General features: G+C 38.6%; 1 protein-coding gene across 8 annotated transcripts in view; it reads right to left on the bottom strand.

Moving 5' to 3' along the window:
• The window catches only part of ZFAND4 (zinc finger AN1-type containing 4), an 88,920-nt gene that overhangs the window by 68,416 nt on the left and 375 nt on the right, over window positions 1–20,129 (bottom strand). For 4 of the 8 annotated variants that reach the window (XR_005793540.1, XR_005793539.1, XM_040485749.1 and 1 more), the window contains exons 1-2: window positions 19,875–20,080; window positions 10,950–11,250 (exon numbers count right to left, since the gene is read on the bottom strand). Coding sequence is in view for 5 of the 8 variants with exons in the window: in XM_040485749.1 (XP_040341683.1) it covers window positions 10,950–11,211 (262 nt within the window). In the remaining 3 variants the exon portion in view is untranslated. Of the gene's footprint in view, window positions 1–10,949; window positions 11,251–19,874; window positions 20,081–20,129 lie in introns of those variants that run through there. The other 4 variants (XM_040485746.1, XM_040485747.1, XM_040485748.1 and 1 more) reach the window with 4 other exon arrangements.

Here is a 20,129-nt window from a genome sequence, read left to right as displayed (position 1 = left end):
TGGTGGTAGTTACATGACAGCAACGTTTGCCAATAATGATAAAACCATGTATGAGTTATGGGTTGAACTATCTCCCAAAGGTTCATATGTTAAAAGTCTTAACCCTAACCCTCAATACCTCAGGATGTGACCTCATTCAGAAATAGGGTATTGAGGGGCGCCTGGGTGGCTCAGTCAGTTAAGCGTCCGACTTCAGCTCAGGTCACGATCTCGCGGTCCGTGAGTTCGAGCCCCATGTCGGGCTCTGGGCTGATGGCTCGGAGCCTGGAGCCTGCTTCCGATTCTGTATCTCCCTCTCTCTCTGCCCCTCCCCCATTCATGCTCGGTCTCTCTCTGTCTCAAAAATAAATAAAACGTTAAAAAAAAAATTAAAAAAAAAAAAAAGAAATAGGGTATTGACAGATGCAACCAAGTTAAAATGAGGTCATTAGGGAGAGTCCTAATCCAATATGACTGGTATCCTTATAAAAAGGGGAAGGGTGCCTGGGTGGCTCAGTTGGTTAATTAAGCATCTGATTTCAGCTCAGGTCATGATATTGTGGTTCAGGAGTCTGAGCCCTGAGCCCCACATTGGGCTCTGATGGAGCCTGTTTGGGATTCTCCCTCTCTCCCTGCCCCTCCACTGCTTGTGCTTTCTCTCTCAAAAGAAATAAACTTAAAAAAATAATAAGTAAGTAAGGGAAATTTGGAGACAAATATGCACATACCTAGGGAGATGATAAGTAAGGAAACTGGGATGGTGCTTCTGCATGCCAAGGAGCAAGAAAGACTGCCAGCAAACCAAAGCTAGGCAAAAAAACATTGTACAGATTTTCTCCAAGAGCACTCAGAAGGAATCAACAATGTCAACACCTTGACTTTGAACTTCTAGCCTCTACAACTGTGTGATAATGAATTTCTGTTTTTTAAGCCACTAGGTTTGTGTTACCTTGTGATGGCAGCCCTAGGAAACTAATACAATACTAAAAATGGTGAATTTTATAATATATAAATTGTACCTTGACGAAAAAATGGAAAGAGTTTTCTAAACTTGGAGACCAATGAAAACATGTTCAATATTATTAGTCAGAATATTGGGAGTATGTATAAACTACAAGAAATGATCAAATCTATCTAATCCTATGTATTGCTATGGCTGCAGAGCACCTGAGTATAATATTATTTAAACAACAGAATAAGTATTTTTGACAAAAAAGCACTTAAAATTTAATAACAATGAAATTCAACTTAAAAACTTGTAGCATATAGGTAACACAGTTCTTGGAAAAAATCTTAAATCATAAATGGTTACTGATGAGGACCATAAGGCAAGCTGAGGGCCAAGCACAAGCTAGCACAACACCGCCCCCCAAGGTGGGATATGTGTGATATTCCTCAGGCACTCCTGGCTGCCCAAGAACAAAGGAAAGGACAGAAAACAAATGGTTAACCTGACAGTCTCCATTAGTTAACAAATATCTCATCAATAGCCTCATCAGGAACTCCCTACTATCTTAATGATAATGCTTTGCTAGAAAGAAAAACAACCTTAGCTTGACAATAGCTAGGCCTCCAGTAATCTGTAAATCCTCTTTAGCATATGGAAATCCCTTTAAGAAACTTCCTCTTGACTTTACCTCCCCCAAAACTCCACAGTACATAAGGAGTCACTCTGCACAACCCCAGTGCAGCTCTTCCTGCCACTGGGTCCTGTCCCCATGCTTTTTTTTTTTTTTAACTTTTTTTTTAACGTTTATTTATTTTTGAGACAGAGAGAGACAGAGCATGAACGGGGGAGGGTCAGAGAGAGAGGGAGACACAGAATCCAAAGCAGGGCTCGAACTCACGGACCACGAGATCATGACCTGAGCCAAAGTCAGACGCCTAACCGACTGAGGCACCCAGGTGCCCTCCCCCCCCATGCTTTAATAAGATCACCTTCTTGCACCAAGGACATCTTCAAGAATTCTTTCTTGGCCATCGGCTCCCGACCCCACAAACCCCACCATCACCCCAAAACCTCATCAGTTACTTTAAAATGATATTGAGACTTCCAGTTTCAGACAATACATGTAAAGAGCTTGTAAGTTGCCACTTCCATACTTAAAGCAATAAAAAAAAGCTGAGCACACTGAAAACCATCAACTTTTCTTTGATCTACTGGAGACATAAAGTAGGAAGGCAAACCATCACCCCCAAAATCTACAGAGATAGGAAAATCCAGACCCCTCTAGTCTTCCTATAACACCCAAGTGATTATAGGTGGGAGACACTAACAAACACATTGAAGGTCGTGGCCCAGGGACACAGGCCCACCAGAAAACTGAGACTGAATTGTAAGACTATAGATGGTTTCTGGTCCCCAACACTTTAACACCACACTAACAGGGCTCTAGTAGAATAGCACCAGGTTATAGGTGAGTTATAAGACCCAAGTTCTTTCGAAGGAGGAGTTCTTAGGGAAACCCAAAGATAAGAGAGACAAAACAGGAAAACCAGAGAAATTTGAAGCCTCTGGCACTTACAGCTACAACAAACATTAAACAAAGCCCATCTCCTAACTAGTTTAATACAAAAACTCACATTAAAGACCTATTTACTTCAGTTACCACTACCTAATACATTACATCTGGGTTTCAACAAAAAAATTACAAGGCATGGTAAAAGAAAACCACAGTATATACAAAGAAAACAAACATCAGAACTAGACTCAGATATGACAGATTTTGTAATTATCGGACAGGGAGACTAAAATAACTGATTGATATGTTAAGAAATTTAATAAAAGTCTAATATAAAGTAGACAACATGAAAAAATAGATGGGTAATGATGGGTAATGGAGACAGAGAGATTGAAAGTGTAATAAAGAATTAAAAGTAGATGCCAGAAGTAAAAAACAATAACAGAATCTATACTACCCAAAGCAATCTACACATTCAATGCAATCCCTATCCAAATAACACCAGCATTCTTCACAGAGCTAGAACAAACAATCCTAAAATTTGTATGGAATCAGAAAAGACCCTGAACAGTCAAATGTTGAAAAACAAAACTAAAGCTGCAGGCATCACAATCCTGGACTTCAAGATGTATTACAAAGCTGTAATCAAGACAGTATGGTATTAGCACAAAAACAGACACATAGATCAAGGGAACAGAATAGAGAAGCCAGAAATGGACCCACAAATATATGGCCAACTAATTTTAGACAAAGCAGGAAGAGTCTCCAATGGAAAAAAGGCAGTTTCCTCAGAAAACGGTGTTGTGAAAACTGGACAGTGACACACAGAAGAATGAATCTAGACCACTTTCTTACACCATACACAAAAATAAACTCAAAATGGATGAAAGACCTAAATGTAAGACAGAAAAACCATCAAAATCCTAGAGGAGAAAACAGGCAACCTCTTTGACCTTGGCAGCAGCAACTTCTTAATTGGCACATCTCCAGAGGCAAAAGAAACAAAAGCAAAAATGAACTACTGGAACCTCATCAAGATAAAAAGCTTCTGCACAGTGAAGGAAACAATCAACAAAACTAAAAGGCAATAGATGGAATGGGAGAAGATATTTGCAAATGACATATCTGATAAAGGGTTACTATCCAAACTCTATAAAGAACTTATACACCCAAACTCAACACCCAAGAAACAAATAATCCAGTGAAGAAATACCACCTCACACCTGTCAGAATGGCTAAAATTAACAACTCAGGAAACAACAGATGTTGGCAAGGATGCAGAGAAAGAGAAACACTTTCACACTATTGGTAGGAATGCAAACTGGTGCAGCCACTCTGAAGAACGGTATGGAGGTTCCTCAAAAAATTAAAAATAGAACTACCCTACAACCCAGCAATTGCACTAGTAGGTATTTATCCAAAGGATACAAAAATGCTGATTCAAAGGGGTACATGTACCCCAATGTTTATAAGAGCACTATCAACAATAGCCAAATTATGTCCATCAACTGATGAATGGATAAAGAAGATGTGTATATATGTATGTATACACACACACACACACACACACACACAAATAGAGTATTACTCGGCAATCAAAAAGAATGGAATCTTGCCATTTGCAACAACATGGATGGAACTAGAGGGTATTATGCTAAGGGAAGTAAGGCAGAGAAAGATATCATACGATTTCACTCATATGTATTAAGAAACACAACAGATGAACACAGGGGAAGGGAAGGAAAAATAAGATAAAAACTGAGAGAGAGGCAAACCATAAAAGACTCTTAAACATAGAGAATAAACTGAGGGTTGCTGAAGGGGTGTTGTGTGAGGGGATGGGCTAAATGGGTCATGGGCATTAAGGAGGGCATTTGTTGGGATGAGCACCGAGTGTTGTATGTAAGCAATGAATCACTAAATTCTACTCCTGAAACCATTATTACACTGTATGTTAACTAACTTGCATTTAAATGACTTAAATTTTTTTTAAATAAACAAAACTTAAAATTAAAAAAGGGAAAAAATATTCTTAGAACTCAATTTAAAAAAAAAAACAATAACAGAGGGGTGCCTGGGTGGCTCAGTCGGTTGAGCGTCCAACTTCGGCTCAGGTCATGATCTCATACTCTGTGAGTTCGAGCCCCGCGTAGGGCTCTGTGCTGTCAGCTCAGAGCCTGGAGCCCGCTTCAGATTCTGTGTCTCCCTCTCTCTCTGCCCCTCCCCTGCTCATGCCTTGTCTCTGTCTCAAAAATAAATAAAAACATTTTTAAATTTTTTTAAATAAAAAAAAAACAATAACAGAAATTTAAAATACCTTTGATGGGCCTGCTTATCAGCCGACTGGATATGGCAAGGAAAGAATCATTGAGCTTAAAGAAATGTAGATAGAGGGGATCCTGGGTGGCTCAGTCAATAGAGCATCTAATTCTTGATCTCAGGGTTGTGAGTTCAAGCTCCACATTGGGCATGAAGCCTACTTAAAAAAAAAAAAAAAAAAGTTCGTTTTAGAAACTTCCCAAATTGAAATATAAAGAGAAAATAAAGAATGAAAACAACCAGACCATCCAAGAACTGTGAAAAAATTTCAAAAGGCATATAACTGGAATACTAAAAGAAAATAGAACAGAAGAAAAATAATAATGCCCCAGAAATTTCCAAAATTAACAAGATATACCAAATCATAGGTCAGTAAGCTCAAAGAACATCAAACAGGATAAAAAATTTTAAATCTACACTTAGGCATATCATATCAAACTTCAGAAAAGCAAAAACAAAAAGAAAAATCTTTTTTAAAGGTTTTTTTTTTACATTTTTTTAATGTTTATTTTTGAGAGAGTCAGAGCGCAAGTGGCAGGGGCAGAGAGAGAGGGAAGCACAGAATACAAAGCAGGCTCCAGGCTCCCAGCTGTCAGCAGAGAGCCCAATGTGGGGCTCTAACCCACAAGCCATGAGATCATGACCTGAGCCAAAGTCGGATGCTCAACTGACTGAGCCACCCAGGTGCCCCAAGAGAAAACTCTTTAATGAAGGCAGAGGAAAAACCTAAATAATAATTATAGGGAACTTTTCATGAGAAATCCTATAAACAAGGAGAGAGTAGAGGAACTATTTAAAATGTTGAAAGACAAATGGGGCACCTGGGTGGCTTAGTGGAGCATAAGGCTCTTGATCTCAGGGCCATGAGTTCAACCCCACCATTAGGTATAGACATTACTTATACAAACTTAAAAAAAAATTTTTTTAATAATAAAATGTTGAAAGAAAAAGACACTGAGATTGGGGCGCCTGGGTGGCTTGGTCAGTTAAGCGTCCAACTTCGGCTCAGGTCATGATCTCATGGTCCGTGAGTTCGAGCCCCACGTCGGGCTCTGTGCAACAGCTCAGAGCCTGGAGCCTGTTTCGGATTCTGTGTCTCCCTCTCTCTGACCCTCCCCCGTTCATGCTCTGTCTCTCTCTCTCTGTCTCAAAAATAAATAAACGTTAAAAAAAATTTTTTTTTTTAAAAAAGAAAAAGACAACCAACCTGGAATTCTGTACCCTATAAAATTATCCTTCAAAAGTAAAGGAGGAAAAAAAAAGTGAAGGAGAAATGGACTTTCTCAGATAAATAAAAACTGGGCACAATACACCTGCCTTACAAGAAATATTAAAAGAAGTTCTTCAGAAAGAAATGATACAGTTAGAAACTTGTATCTACATAAAGGAAAAGCATCAAAGAAGGACTAAGGTAAAATAAAAACTATTCATTTTCTTACTCTTAATTGATCTAACAGATAATAGTTTGTTCAGAATAATAACACTGTAACAATTATGGCTTATGCATAAATGAAATGAATGATAACAATGAGATAAGGGACAAAAGAGAAGAATTAGGAATACTTAGGTTTGGGGGGTTGCTCTAAGATTTTCTTTTAATGTTTATTTATTTGAGAGAGAGACAGAGGGTATGAGTGGAGGAGGAACAGAGAGAGAGAGAGACAGAGACACACACACACACACAAACACACACACACACACACACACACACACACACACACACACACACACAATCAGAAGCAGGCTCCAGGCTCTCAGCACAGAGCCCAACACAGGGCTCAAACCCATGAACCGTGAGATCATGACCTGAGCCAAAGTCGGACACTTAGCTGACTTAAGGCACCCAGACACCCCAAGATTTTGTTTTTAAGTAATCTCTACACCCAATGTGGGGCTCAGACTCATAACCCTGAGATCAAGAGTCCCATGCTGTACCTACTGAACCGGCCAGGTGCCCTAGGAATAGTTTTTATTAGGTAGTTGCAATACCCATGAAAAAGTATAGCATTATTTGAAAGTGGACTTGGCTTTTCTATAAATATATATTGTAAACTTTATTGCAACCACTAAAATAAGTTAAAAAAGAAGTACTACTGATGTTAAGAAGAGAGAAAACAGAGCCATATAAAAGGATTAATTAAAACCACAAAAGGCAGAAAAGGGTGTAAATAAAGGAACAAAGAACCAGGAGGATGAATACAAAACAATAACAAATATGATAGCTATTAATCCAACCATATAAATAATCATTTTAAACATCAACTGCCTAGGGGCGCCTGGGTGGCGCAGTCGGTTAAGCGTCCGACTTCAGCCAGGTCACGATCTCGCGGTGCATGAGTTCGAGCCCCGCATCAGGCTCTGGGCTGATGGCTCAGAGCCTGGAGCCTGTTTCCGATTCTGTGTCTCCCTCTCTCTCTGCCCCTCCCCCGTTCATGCTCTGTCTCTCTCTGTCCCAAAAATAAATAAACGTTGAAAAAAAAATATAAACATCAACTGCCTAAATAAACCAATTAAAAAAGAGATCATCAGTCTGGATGAAAAACCAAGACCCAACTACATAATGTCTATAAGAAATCCACTTTAAATACAAAGTTTAAATACATAGGTTAAAAGTATAGAGATAGATACAATTTTATTTGTTAATTGTACCTCAATAAAGCTGGGGGGAAAAGTAAAGGGATGGAGAAAGATACATTATGCTAACACTCACCAGAAGAAAGCTGGAATAATTATATTAATTGCAGACAGAGCAAACTTCAGAGCAAGTAAAGTTATCAGGGATAAAGAGAGGCATTACATAGTGATAAAGGGGTCAATTCTCTAAAGACATATAATGATCCTTAATGTGAATGGATATCATCAGCTATCAAAACCTGTTAAGTTATAATAAATAAGACAGTGTGATATTGGCATATGAAGAGATAGACATAGATTAGATGATCCAAAGAGTTGAGTGTGCACATAAAAATGTCATACGTGACAGGTATGAAGTTACTTTGGTGAGAAAAGATTACAGTAATTCAATAAATGGTATTTAGAAGACCAGTTATCTATGTAGTGGAAAAAAAAAAAAGGATCCCTATTTGATACTGTATCAGTCAGAACAAAGTAAGTTATGCTGAACCCTCCCCAAACCACCCCAAAGACATCAGTGCCTTAAAGCAAAAATTGATTTCTTAGACATGTCCGCTACAGGTCAGCAGGGTACTTCTGCTCCCTACAGTTACTCAGGGGCTCAGGCTAATGGAGACTTCTATTCATAGTTCATTGGTCAGAACTAATAACACAGACAATGAACATAGGTCATCGGTCAGAACTAATAACACAGAACTAGTAACACTCATAAGAAGGCCAGGAAGATCATCCTATCCCATGCATAGAAGAGAAATCTTTACTAGGCAGCAGTAATGCCAAGGACTGGATGGTAAATCTAGGAAATCCACTGCCCACGGCAATAAAGAACCAAATGACAATAATCCCTTGCATTTCTTGGCACATTTTCCCTTTCCAAATTCCACTGGATTATTTTTCATATCCTCTAAGTATGTACTATTCTTTGCATACCAATGCTCTAGGTGATGAAAAGCTCCAAAAATTTCACTTCCTCTGAAAAACTCAGAGACCTAAATTACATCTTCTCCCAACAGCATAGTTCTTAGATCCTTGGGTACATACTGCACTATCTCCACAGACTGACCATTTTCCCCTGATAAAGAACATGTTAAATCCTTTACATTTATTAACTAATAATCCTAAGAACAACTCTTTGAGATTGGTACTATCAGTATTCCTGTTTTAAATTAGCACAACTGAGATAAATAGGGGTTAAGTAATCTGCTCAACTTGAAATATGAAATCAGGCAGTCTGGCTTCAGTGCTCCTGTCCCTTCAAGGCCCATTTAAAGTTCTATTGCTGGTTCTGCTCCTTTCTTGCTACAGCCTCATCATTCCTAACCCAGAATATTCCTTGAGCTCTGTCTGAAGACCCCTCCCATCTACCCTCCTTTCTCTTACTAAGCTCTAGTTCTGAACTTACCAAAACCTACCCAAAAGGAAAAGCAGTCGGACAGAGGAGCCACTTCCCTCAAGGATGAACTGAGTGGTGTCACCTCTGCCTTCCTATCCTCCCTACTCCGTATCCTTCTATCTTGGGGAATCTTACCCGATATTTTAGCCCCAATGTCTTCCTGGGTAGAAAAAGAAAGACAACCCAGAAAAAAAATCAAAATTCATTGTTTATGAAAGATGCCTACTTGAAGCCTCCTTAAAGAAGAGAATGACTGTCAGTGCCCATGGGCTGCAGGAAGTTACAAACAAGTATGGAGACTAGAACAAAAGAAAAGGGGTGCGGGATAGGAGGGTCAGGAATGGGAACAGGAATTGAGATCTATTGACGACTTGTTGTAGGTGCTATGGACTGAACTGTGTCCCCACACCCAATGTGTTATCTTAAAGCCCAAACTCGAATGTGCTGGTATTTGGAGATATGACCTTTGAGAGGTAATTAGGTTTAAATAAGGTCATGATGGTGAGACCCTCCTGGTGGGATCAGTGCCCTTATAAGAAGAGAAGCCAGAGAGCTCTCTCTCTCTGTCTGCCATAGGAGAATATAGCAAGAAGAAGGGAGTCTTTAAGTCAGGAAGAAAGTCTGTAAGTCAGTAAGTCTGTAATCAGAAAGATTCTTAGTAGAATCTGACCATGCTAGTACCCTGATCTCAGACTTTCCAGCTCCAGAACTGTAAGACAATAAATGCCTGTTGTTTAAGCCACCCAGTCTATGGTATTTTGTTAGGACAGTGGGATTTGCATTTGTATTTACATTACCTCATTTAATTTCCCAATAACTCTATTTGTTTTATAAATGTCTATTTGTTTTCAACTATCCAATAACTACAAAGTCACTGTTTTTACACTGGCAATGCCTACTCCTACATAGGACAAGGAGTCCACACCTTAAGCTATGAACCCAACTCTGTTAGTAACTAAACATTTCCCTTGGATGAGTCCCTAATCTCTCTAACCTCAAATTTACTTTTGACATTAAGTACCTAAGTAACATTCTCCCTAAAGTGCTTTTGTTGCATGGAGATTATTCAAAATGCATGAAAGGGGGGAAAATACAGAGATTATTTAGAACACAAGAGGGTTTTGTCTTCCTGCTCCTAAAAACATATCATTACACCATCACGTAATAAAAAAGCAGAACAATGTCAAAATAACCTATTCTGACTCCATGTCTCAGCAAATCACTTGGGGGAAAAATGTTTCATGTACCATTAGTGTATATACTGATGTGATTAGTGTATATACTGGACGCAGCTGATCACTAACTTAATAGAAGTTAGTGGAGACACAGCAAATATTTAGAAGCTCGGATACCAGGATTCTTGGCTTTATAAAGATAAAAAATTCCATCCCTACTCATCCTTCTATAATTCTGAACCTAAACTGGACTAGAGGGCAATGCTAGTTACTACCTCTAAATTATAGCAAGTTCCAGCTGGCTCAAAAAGCAAAGATCCATTTAGTGTTATATAGAACAACTTAATTTTCTAGTCAATACTGGACTTTAACAACTGTAATGGCAAGTATCACTTAATTTAGGAACCTTCAAAGTACAAAAAAAGACTAATTTTAACACAATGTACTCTATGACACCTTTCACAAATACGCAAACAGCAAAGAGACACTGCACAATATTCAGCATCCCTGCTATACTAAGAAAACTTCAAATTATGAAAATATAAGCTAAACCCCTTAGAAAATCTCCACATTAAAAAAAGAAAAGTATCTGCCAAGTAGGTAAAGAAGGTCACTAAAAGGGAACTCAATTACAATTTCCCATTGAAAGTAACTGTGACGTAGTTGTGGCAGATTTTGCATGTCATCATAATCTGTTGAAAAATTATTTTAAAATATTATTTTACACACCATTAACATGATGCCAGGGACTTCCTTCAAAAGAATCTGGTAGAAGGGGAAGCGGATGGGAAGAATGTAGGAATGGAAACAAGATAGACCATGAATTGAAACTATTAAAGCTAAGTAAGGGATAGATGGGGGTGTACTACCCTATTCTTTCTAATTCCGTGCATGTGTGACATTTTCCCCATAAGAAAAGTTAGTTATTATATGCTCTTGATGAACAAATGTAATCCTCTTACCCTAAAAACAAAGAAAAACTAGTACCTTCCAATCTTTGAATTTTTGCTTTCACAGAAATAACAGCTTCAAAGGGTGAAACTCTCAACTCAAAACACGTTCCAGTCAATGTTTCAATGAAGAGCTCCATGGTTTCACAGAAAGGAAGTTTGTAGTAAAATGTTCCCAGGTTATCTTCATTGAAGAATGGAGGATCCTTTCTGTTATCCATTACTTTGACTTTTCTAATTCCTCTGGAATGTGTGGTATGCAACCGTATTCCAGTTCTAGCCAAATCAGCTTTGAACATTGGTAATATGTAATGCTGTTCATGTTTTGAGTTTTGTACCTAAAAAACAAGAATAATTTTTTTAACAAGCGAATCTGAAAGTTCATCCTGTCATACTCTCTGAACAACTCTGGCCCATAATCTTCCAGACAGCCCCAGAATTCATTTTATTACTTAATTTGTCTAATCCTAAACCTTTCACAGTTGTCTCTGAAACCACTCTCCCAATTAGACCATAAGATTATTATTCTTTTGAGAGAGAGAGAGAGAGAGACAGACAGACAGACAGACAGACAGAGCGTGAGCAGGGAAAGGGCAGAGAGAGAGAGGGAGACAGAATCCAAAGCAGGCTCCAGCCTCTGAGCTGTCAGCCGAGAGCCCAACGCAGGGCTCAAACTCACCAGCTGTGAGATCACGATCTGAGCCAAAGTTGGACGCTTAACCAACTGAGCCACTCAGGCACGCCTAGACTGTAAGATTATTAAGAACAGGTATATTTACAATACTTTTCTGTATCTTACTAAAGCTCAGCACATTTATATATAGTGCATACTCAACAAGTATATTATTGTTGTTAATAATATTTAAACCAGCAAACTCAGCATGGAGGTATATATCTGCAAGGAGGTATACATCCTTTACTAAAACACGTAAATTATGTTTTTAACCCATACAAAATATAACTTTATACCACTGTACCTTTGAATCGCACTGAAGAAAAGAATAGCAACCACGTTAATAGGTTCCTTAAAAAATAAGATTCACTAAATAATCAATAAGCATTTGGATTTCCAGAAGTTATCTATCAGTACAGCACTGAGATGACATTAATACTGGTAACAGACATCAGACATAATCTCTACACACAAACATACAATGGCTAATGAATATGAAAGGCCAATGCAACAAAGTACTAAGATAAACTATAAGTGTATAATTAGGATAATAGGAATAATCAAATCAATAAATTGCTATTAGAAATGTGAAAACTTTGTAAGGAGAGGAGTTAATAGGACAGGTGATACACATCTTCCTGGACAGGTAAGTGTATCTTTTTAATGGCTTTATTGAAATATAATTTACATACCATAAAATTCACCTATTCAAAATCTAAAATTTACTGGTTTTTATTACAATCACAGAATTGTACAACCATCACAATCATCTTTAGAACATTTTCATCACCCCAAAAAAGGAACCCTGTCCTCTTTAGACATCACTCCCAAATTCTTTCTTTCCCTCTCTGCCCTACGCAACCACTTATCTACTTTGTCATTTTGCCCATTCTGATCATTTCACGTAAACAGAATCATACAGTGTGATTTTGATTGTATTTTGTGATTAGCTTCTATCACTTAGCATAACGTTTTCAAAGTTCATCCATTTTAGGATGTATCAGTACTTCATTCTTTTTTTATAGCTGAATAAAAGTCCATCCTATCATATGGATACACCACATATTTATCCAGTCATCAGCTGATGGGCATACTGGCTTGTTTCCAATGTGGGGCTATTATGAATAATGCTACATGAACATTGGATTACAAGTTTTTGTGCTGACATACATTTTCCTTTCTCTCCCATATGTCTGGGAGTGGAATTGTTGGGTTAGGTAGGGACTCCACATTTAGCAATTTGTGGAACTGCCAACTGTTCTCAAAAGGGGTCTGAACCATTTTACATTCCCAGGATACTGATTTCTCCACATCCTTGCCTTTTTTTTTTTTTTTTTTTTTTTGCCTTTTTGATTAAAGCCATCCTAGTGGGTGCAAAATAGTATTTTATTGTGATTGTGATTTCCTTTTTCTAATGACTAAGAATATTGAGCATCTTTTTAGATGCTTATTGGCTATTTGAATACCTTCTACACAGAAATATCTATATTCAGAAAATGTATTCAAATCCTTTGTCCATTTTTACTCTGGTTGTCTTTTTATTACTGAATTGTAAAAGGGTTTTTAATGTGTTTTTAGACACAAGCCTCTTAAAGATATATGATTCCAAATATTTTCTCTAATTTTGTAGGCTGCCTTTTAACTTTGACAGTATTCTTCAAAGCATAAGTTTATTTTAGTGACATCCAATTTGGCTATTTTTCTTCTGCTGCTTGCTTTTGGCATCACATTTTAAAACCCTGGCCTAGGGGCACCTGGGTAGCTCAGTTGGGTGAGCGACTGACTGTTGGTTTCGGCTCCAGTCATGATCTCATGGTTCGTGAGATGGAGCCCCATGTAGAGCAATGCAGAATCTGTTTGGGCTTCTCTCTCCCTCCCTCTCTCTAAATAAATAAATAAACTTAAAACAAAACAAAACAAAAACGCCTGGCCTACTCCAAAGTAATAAAGATTTTGGGGTGCCTGGGCAGCTCAGTCAGTTAAGCATCTGACTTTGGCTCAGATCATCATCTCGTGGTTCCTGGGTTCAAGTCCCGTGTCTGGCCCTGTGCTGACAGCTCAAAACCTGGAGCCTGGATGTGTGGATGTGGATTTGGATTTGTGGATTCTGTGTCTCCCTCTTTCTCTATCCCTCCCCTACTAATACTGTCTCTCCCTCTCTCAAAAATAAACATAAAAAAAAAAAAGGAATAAAGATTCACTTGGATACACACTTTGCTGAGAATTATATAGTTTTAGCCTTACATATAGATCTATCCATTTTGAATTTTTGTAGATGGTATAAAATAAGGATCCACTTTTATTCTTTTGCAAGTTGTTGCAAGTTTTTGCAAGTTGTCCAAGCAGTATTTGCTGGAAAAACTATTCTGTTCCCATTGAATTGTCTTGATACCCTTGTCAAAAACCAACTGACCGGGAATGTGGGGGTTTACTTGTGGTCCCTCAACGCTATTCCATTGATCTGTTACATGTCTATCATTATAACAGTACCACGTTGTCTTTTCACCTTTGTAGTAAGTTTTGAAACCAGGAAGTGTAAGTTCTCTAATTTGTTCTTCTCTTTCATGATTCTTGGTTATCCTGGGTCCTTTGAATTTCCACATGAAATTTAGGATCAACTTGTCTATTTTGCAAAAACACCAGTTGGGCTTTTGAATAAGCACTGTGTTAAGTGTGCAGATTTGGTGAATACCACCATCTTGACAATATTGTCTTTTTTTATTTTTATTTTTTTTACATTTATTGATTTTTGAGAAACTTAGTGAGACAAAGTGTGAGTGGGGGAGGGGCAGAGAGAGGAGACACAGAATCTGAAGCAGGCTCCAGGCTCTGAGCAAGCGGTCAACACAGAGCTTGATGCAGGGCTCAAACCCACAAACTGTGAGATCATGACCTGAGCTGAAGTCGGACGCTCAACCGACTGAGTCACCCAGGTACCCCAACAATATTAAGTCTTATAATCCATGAACATGCAATGCCTTTCAGTGTATTTAAATTTCTTAAATTGCTTTCAACAATGTTTTCTAGTTTTTAAGAGTATGAGTTTTGCTTTTAAAAAAAAGTATTCCTAAGAACTATACTTTTTGATGCTACTATAAATGAAGTTATTGTTGGTGTCATTTTCAATTTGTTCATTGCCAGCATAGAGAAATAAAATTGATTCTAATATATTTGGGCGCCTGAGTGGCTCAGTCGGTTGGGCGGCCAACTACAGCTCAGGTCATGATCTCTCGGTCCGTGAGTTGGAGTCCTGCATTGGGTTTTGTCCTAAGAGCTCAGAGCCTGGAGCCTGCTACGGATTCTGTGTCTCCCTCTCTCTCTGCCCCTTCCCCGATTGCTCTCTGTCTCTCTCTCAAAAATAGTAAGTTAAAAAAATTTTTAAAAATTGATTCTAATATATTGATCTTGTACATTGCAACCATGCAGAATTCATCTATTAGTTCCAGTAATTTTTTAGTGGATTCCTTGGGATTTTTTTTCCATAAAAGATCATGTCATCTGCAAAGAGAAATGTTTTACTTCTTCATTTCCAATCTTGAACATTCCAGTAAGACACTCTTTACTTCCTTTTCTTACCTAATTACTTGGTCTAAAATCTCTAATACAGGGTTGAATTTTGGTGGTGAGAGTAGACATTCTTGTCTTATTCCTGACTGTAGGGGGAAAGCATTCAGTCTTTCACTACAAGGTATGATTTTAGCTGTGGGGTTTCCATACATAATCTACTCTGCTACTTTAACTGGGTTGTTTTTTTTTTTTAAATCATGAAGTGTGTTGGATTTTGCCAGATGCTTTTCTGTCCAATGTCTATTGGGATGATCATGTGGTTTTCGTCTCTTATTCTATTAATACGGTGTTTAATAGAACATTGGTTTTTATTGAACCAACCTTGCATTCCTAAACTAAATCTCATCTGTATATGGTGTATAATTATATATGTTGCTATATTTGACTAATATTTTTTGAAAATTTTTCTATCTATATGCATAGGAAATAGTGATTTAGTGTTCTTAATATATCTTTGTCTGGTTTTGGTATCAAGGTAATAGGAACAAAATTAAACAAAAAGTAGAGATATATTTTCTCATATACTCCCTGTCCTCACGCATGCACCACTTCCCCCACTGTCAGCATCCTACAACAGAATGGTGTATTTGTTACAACTGAAGAAACTGCAATGACACATCATTATCACCTAACACCCATAATTTACATTAGAGTTCATTCTTGCTGTTGTACTTTCTATTGGTTTTCACAAACATATAATGACATGTATCCACCATTACAGTATCATACAGAATAGTTTCACTGCCCTAAAAATATCCTGTGGCTCACATATTCATCCTACAACCCTCCCAAATCCCCAGCAATCACTGATACTTTTACCATCCACATAGGTTGCCTTTTCCAGAAAATCATATAGCTGCAATTACACACTATGTAGCCTTTTCAAATTGGCTTCTTTCATTTAGTAACATGCATTTACGTTTCCTCCATGTCCTTTCATGGATTGATAGGTCATTTCTTTATGACACTGAATACTCCATATTGTCTAAATGTTCCACAATTTATCCATTCACCTACTGAAGGATACATCTTGGTTGCTTCCAAACTTGAGCAATTATGAATATTACTGCTATAAACATCTGTGTGCAGGTTTTTGTGTAGATATGTTTTTAACTCTTTTGGTAAATACCAATGAGTGTGACTGCTGGATCTTAACAATGTGTTTAGATTTATAAGAAACTGCCAAAGTGTCTTCCAGTGTGGCTGTACCACTTTGCATTCACATCAGCAATGAATAAGAGTGCTTACTGCTCCATATCCTTGTCAGCATTTGATGTTGTCAGTGTTCTGGATTCTAATAGTTGTGTAGTGGTATCTCTTTAATTTGCATTTCCTAATGATATATGGGGTGGAGCATAGTTATCTTTTTAACTAGTATAGAACTGATCATGTTACTTCTTAGCTCCAGGTCCTATGATGGCTTCTACAGAATAGAATGCCAATAGAACAAAATTACAGAATTAAATTCACTGTATATACGAATAAAATTCAGGAGCACCTGGGTGGCTCAGTCAGTTGAGCATCTTAGCTCTTGATATAGGCTCAGGTCATGATCTCATGGTTTGTGGGATCAAGCCCTGCAACGGGCTCTGTGCTCAAAGTGCAGAGCCTGCTTGGAAGTCTCTCTCTCTCTCTCTCTCTCTCTCTGTCCCTCCCCCACTTGCTCTCTTGCAAACGCTCTCTCTCAAAATAAAATTAAAAAAAAAAAAAGAAGAGGAACAAAATTCAGACTTCTGAGAAAGACCCTAAGATCGTACATCTCACCTTCCAGCCCCATTCTATTTATACATCTATGTCATCCCACCTGGCAATACCTCTGTACTTCTATCCTCTAATCATGTGCACCTGCAGCTTCAGAATACATCCACTTCTATCTCATTGCTCCTGCTTTGCTCTACTCCCTGCCATCCCCACACTTGGCTACCTGACAAGCACCTAATCATCTTTTAAGACTCAGCTTAAATAGCAACTATTCCACAAAACCTTTTATGGCTTTGTACCCCAACTTCCATCATATATTTTACCCAGAACAATCAATTTCACTTTTTACATGGCTTTCTTATTCTCCTAAACGATAAGCTACTTAAGGGGGAGACCACATCTGATTTGCCACCCCATCACCTAGCAGTGTTTTGTATATATTGGTACTCATTAAAAGTTTGTTCAATGAAACAGCAATGAATATTCACTCTCTCAAATGATCCTTAGAACAAATCTGTAATATATATATATATATAAAATAAAAAATATACTTATTTATTTTACACACACACACACACACACACACACAAATATATCTATATATAATCCCTGTTTTAGAGATGAAGAAATATTTGGATATGCTCCAAAAGTTTGGGGGGAATGCTGCTTTCCCATGAGAATCCTGTTATGATTCACTCCACAGTAAGTCCACCAAAGTTTGTCCAACAGATAACATACATGCACATACAGTGATTTCTGCTATAGGGTGAATTTTTATAACAGTAACTGGATGCAGAATAAATTAGGGAACCTGAATTACACTGTAAAGACTGCTAATGATCCTAAAGAGATGGCATCACAGAAAGAAAACCTGATGCTGGAAGCACAGATGCTACGAGTGCTATCACACTATTTATCAAAACAATGAGTAATAAATATGATAATACAAAGTATTGTGCTAATAACATTGCTCGTGATAGTGGTAAAAGGCCATTACTCTTAAATATAAGCCAAATAAGTGGCTGTATTGTTCAGGTTTTGTTTCGTTATATCTTAAATACACTGAAATGCTTTTAGGAAAAATAACTTTTTATGAAGCTAACCCCTAACCTCTGAACCAACTGCTTTTATAATGTGCTTCTGGGTTACATGTGTATTCTTAAAAACATACTTATCATGCTACATTAAACAACGTATTGAAGAATTACCTGTGTCTGTTTCCCCAAAATCAACAGCACTCCTACCTACATAGTAGCAGCTCTAGCAACAGAAGTCAGAGGTCAGGAATGCTGAAATGAACATTACAGAAATAAAGGCATGGGTAACCAGTGTCTGCCCAAGGAATTTAGAGACAGAAGATCTAAGGAGCATTTCCTTCACCACAGTACTACTCTTCCACAATGCCCTGAATATAATAAACAAGCTGGTGGGGGGGGGGGGGGGGGCCTGGGTGGCTCAGTCGGTTAGGTGTCTGACTTCCGCTCATGTCAAGATCTGTAGGTCCATGAGTTTGAGCCCTGAGCCAGGCTCTGTGCTGACAGCTCAGAGCCTGGAGCCTGCTTTGGATTCCGCGTCTCTCTCTCTCTCTCTGCTCCTCTCCCGCACACACGCTCTCTCTCTCAAAAATAAATAAACGTTAAACAAAAATAAGAACGACTTAAAAAAAAAAAAAAGCTGGGGCAGGGAGAGGGTAACAGATTTGGAAGTCCCTCATCTATAATGAGAATGGATAAAGCAACTATGGGCTAAAGGAAAAACAGCAACCCAGTGCAGCACTACACTGCACTGGGACACCTACTGTAAGTTTGGGCCGTAATCAATGGAGAAATTTCTAAAATCCATAAAGGAGCAAGGCAGGTAACCAAATTCAAAACTAAAATGTGGGGTGCCTAGGTGGCTCAGTCGCTTAAGCGGCTGACTCTTGATCTCAGCTCAGATCTTGATCTCGGAGTCGTGAGTTCAAGCCCTGTGTTGGGACGTACGCAGCCTACTCAAAAAACCTGAAATGTATGACTCAAAAATAGTTATACCTCTCCTGAGCAGTAGAAATCACAGTAACAGAGGACAAAATGAGGCCATGAAATCTGGTTAAGCCAGCCTGGAGGACTAGATGATGGCAAAGGAGCAAATGAAAAGTTCCAGCAGACCAAAGACCTAGACAGTATTAACACACAATAACCGTGTGGTCATTCTCAACTAAACATATTATGGAACCCTATGTTGTTGGAAAACGAGAGGCAATGAAGATTCAGAGACAGGGTGGGAAATGTTGCAAGAACGTGAAAGCTAAATTATACAAGAGCAAAAAAAAAAAAAAAAAAAAAAAAGAGGCGAGTAGAGAAAAAAAAAAGTACTTCCAGAATTTTTACCAATTAAAAAACATACTTAGCTAGTAAGAGTAATGGCATCAAAAAAAAAAAAAATTCCTAAATTAATTCCAAAAACATTTCTTTCTTCTGAAAAAGTTCTAAAAAACATTACCAAAGATAAGAGAGAAGTTAAAGATAGGTAAGGCAATAATAGCACTGAAGTAAGTAATTTCACTAGCAATCAGCTTTACCCTGTTCTAAAGATTATTAGCCAGAGAGCCGTTATCTTTTAAAAATCTCCCCCAACACAAAGAGATCCAAAATGTTATGCAACCTTTAAAAACACTGGCTTTTAACAAACTGCCTTTTACTAATTAGGTGAAAAACACCCGTTTTAAATAGAAGCTACACATCCAACTCTTGATTTTGGCTCAGGTCATGATCTCACAGTTCACGATTTTAAGCCCCCAGTCAGGCTCCCTGCTGTCTGGGCAGGCAGCCTGCTTGGGATTCTCTCTCCCCCACCCCACCCCCCTCTGTCTCTGCCCCTCCCCCCGCTTAAGCTCGCTCTTAAATAAATAATGCTACAGAATTATATCCACCACTTAAATTCATTTGTACCCTAAACTTCTTTCTAGTGGGTCTTGGAAATCCTTAGAGGCCAACGTCTACTCCAGCCTTCAAAGTACACACTCCAAGCCCACTGGGTCACCTGCGCAGCCCGTACTCCTCCAGGATAAACTCCGGCTACCCACACGTACGGGCCTAATCTGGGGGGTAGTGCACAAGCTCCGCGTCAGAATCGGCGACTGGCGGCTCAGCACCCGTCGGACGGGACGGGGCGGGACACCCGCGTCGTTTCGGCGGAGGGACGAAAAGTGGAGACTCCTCAGGAAAGACGTCGAGCCGCGCCGGTCTCAGGGCAGCGGCTGCGGAGGGGGCGGGGCAGCGGCTGCGGAGGGGGCGG

The sequence above is a fragment of the Herpailurus yagouaroundi genome, unplaced genomic scaffold (assembly GCF_014898765.1).
Source record: "Herpailurus yagouaroundi ecotype Mexico unplaced genomic scaffold, PumYag 163, whole genome shotgun sequence".
Taxonomy (NCBI): domain Eukaryota; kingdom Metazoa; phylum Chordata; class Mammalia; order Carnivora; family Felidae; genus Herpailurus; species Herpailurus yagouaroundi.
The sequence above is the reverse complement of the archived record's forward strand: the minus strand, read 5'-3'. Positions and strand labels throughout refer to the sequence as shown.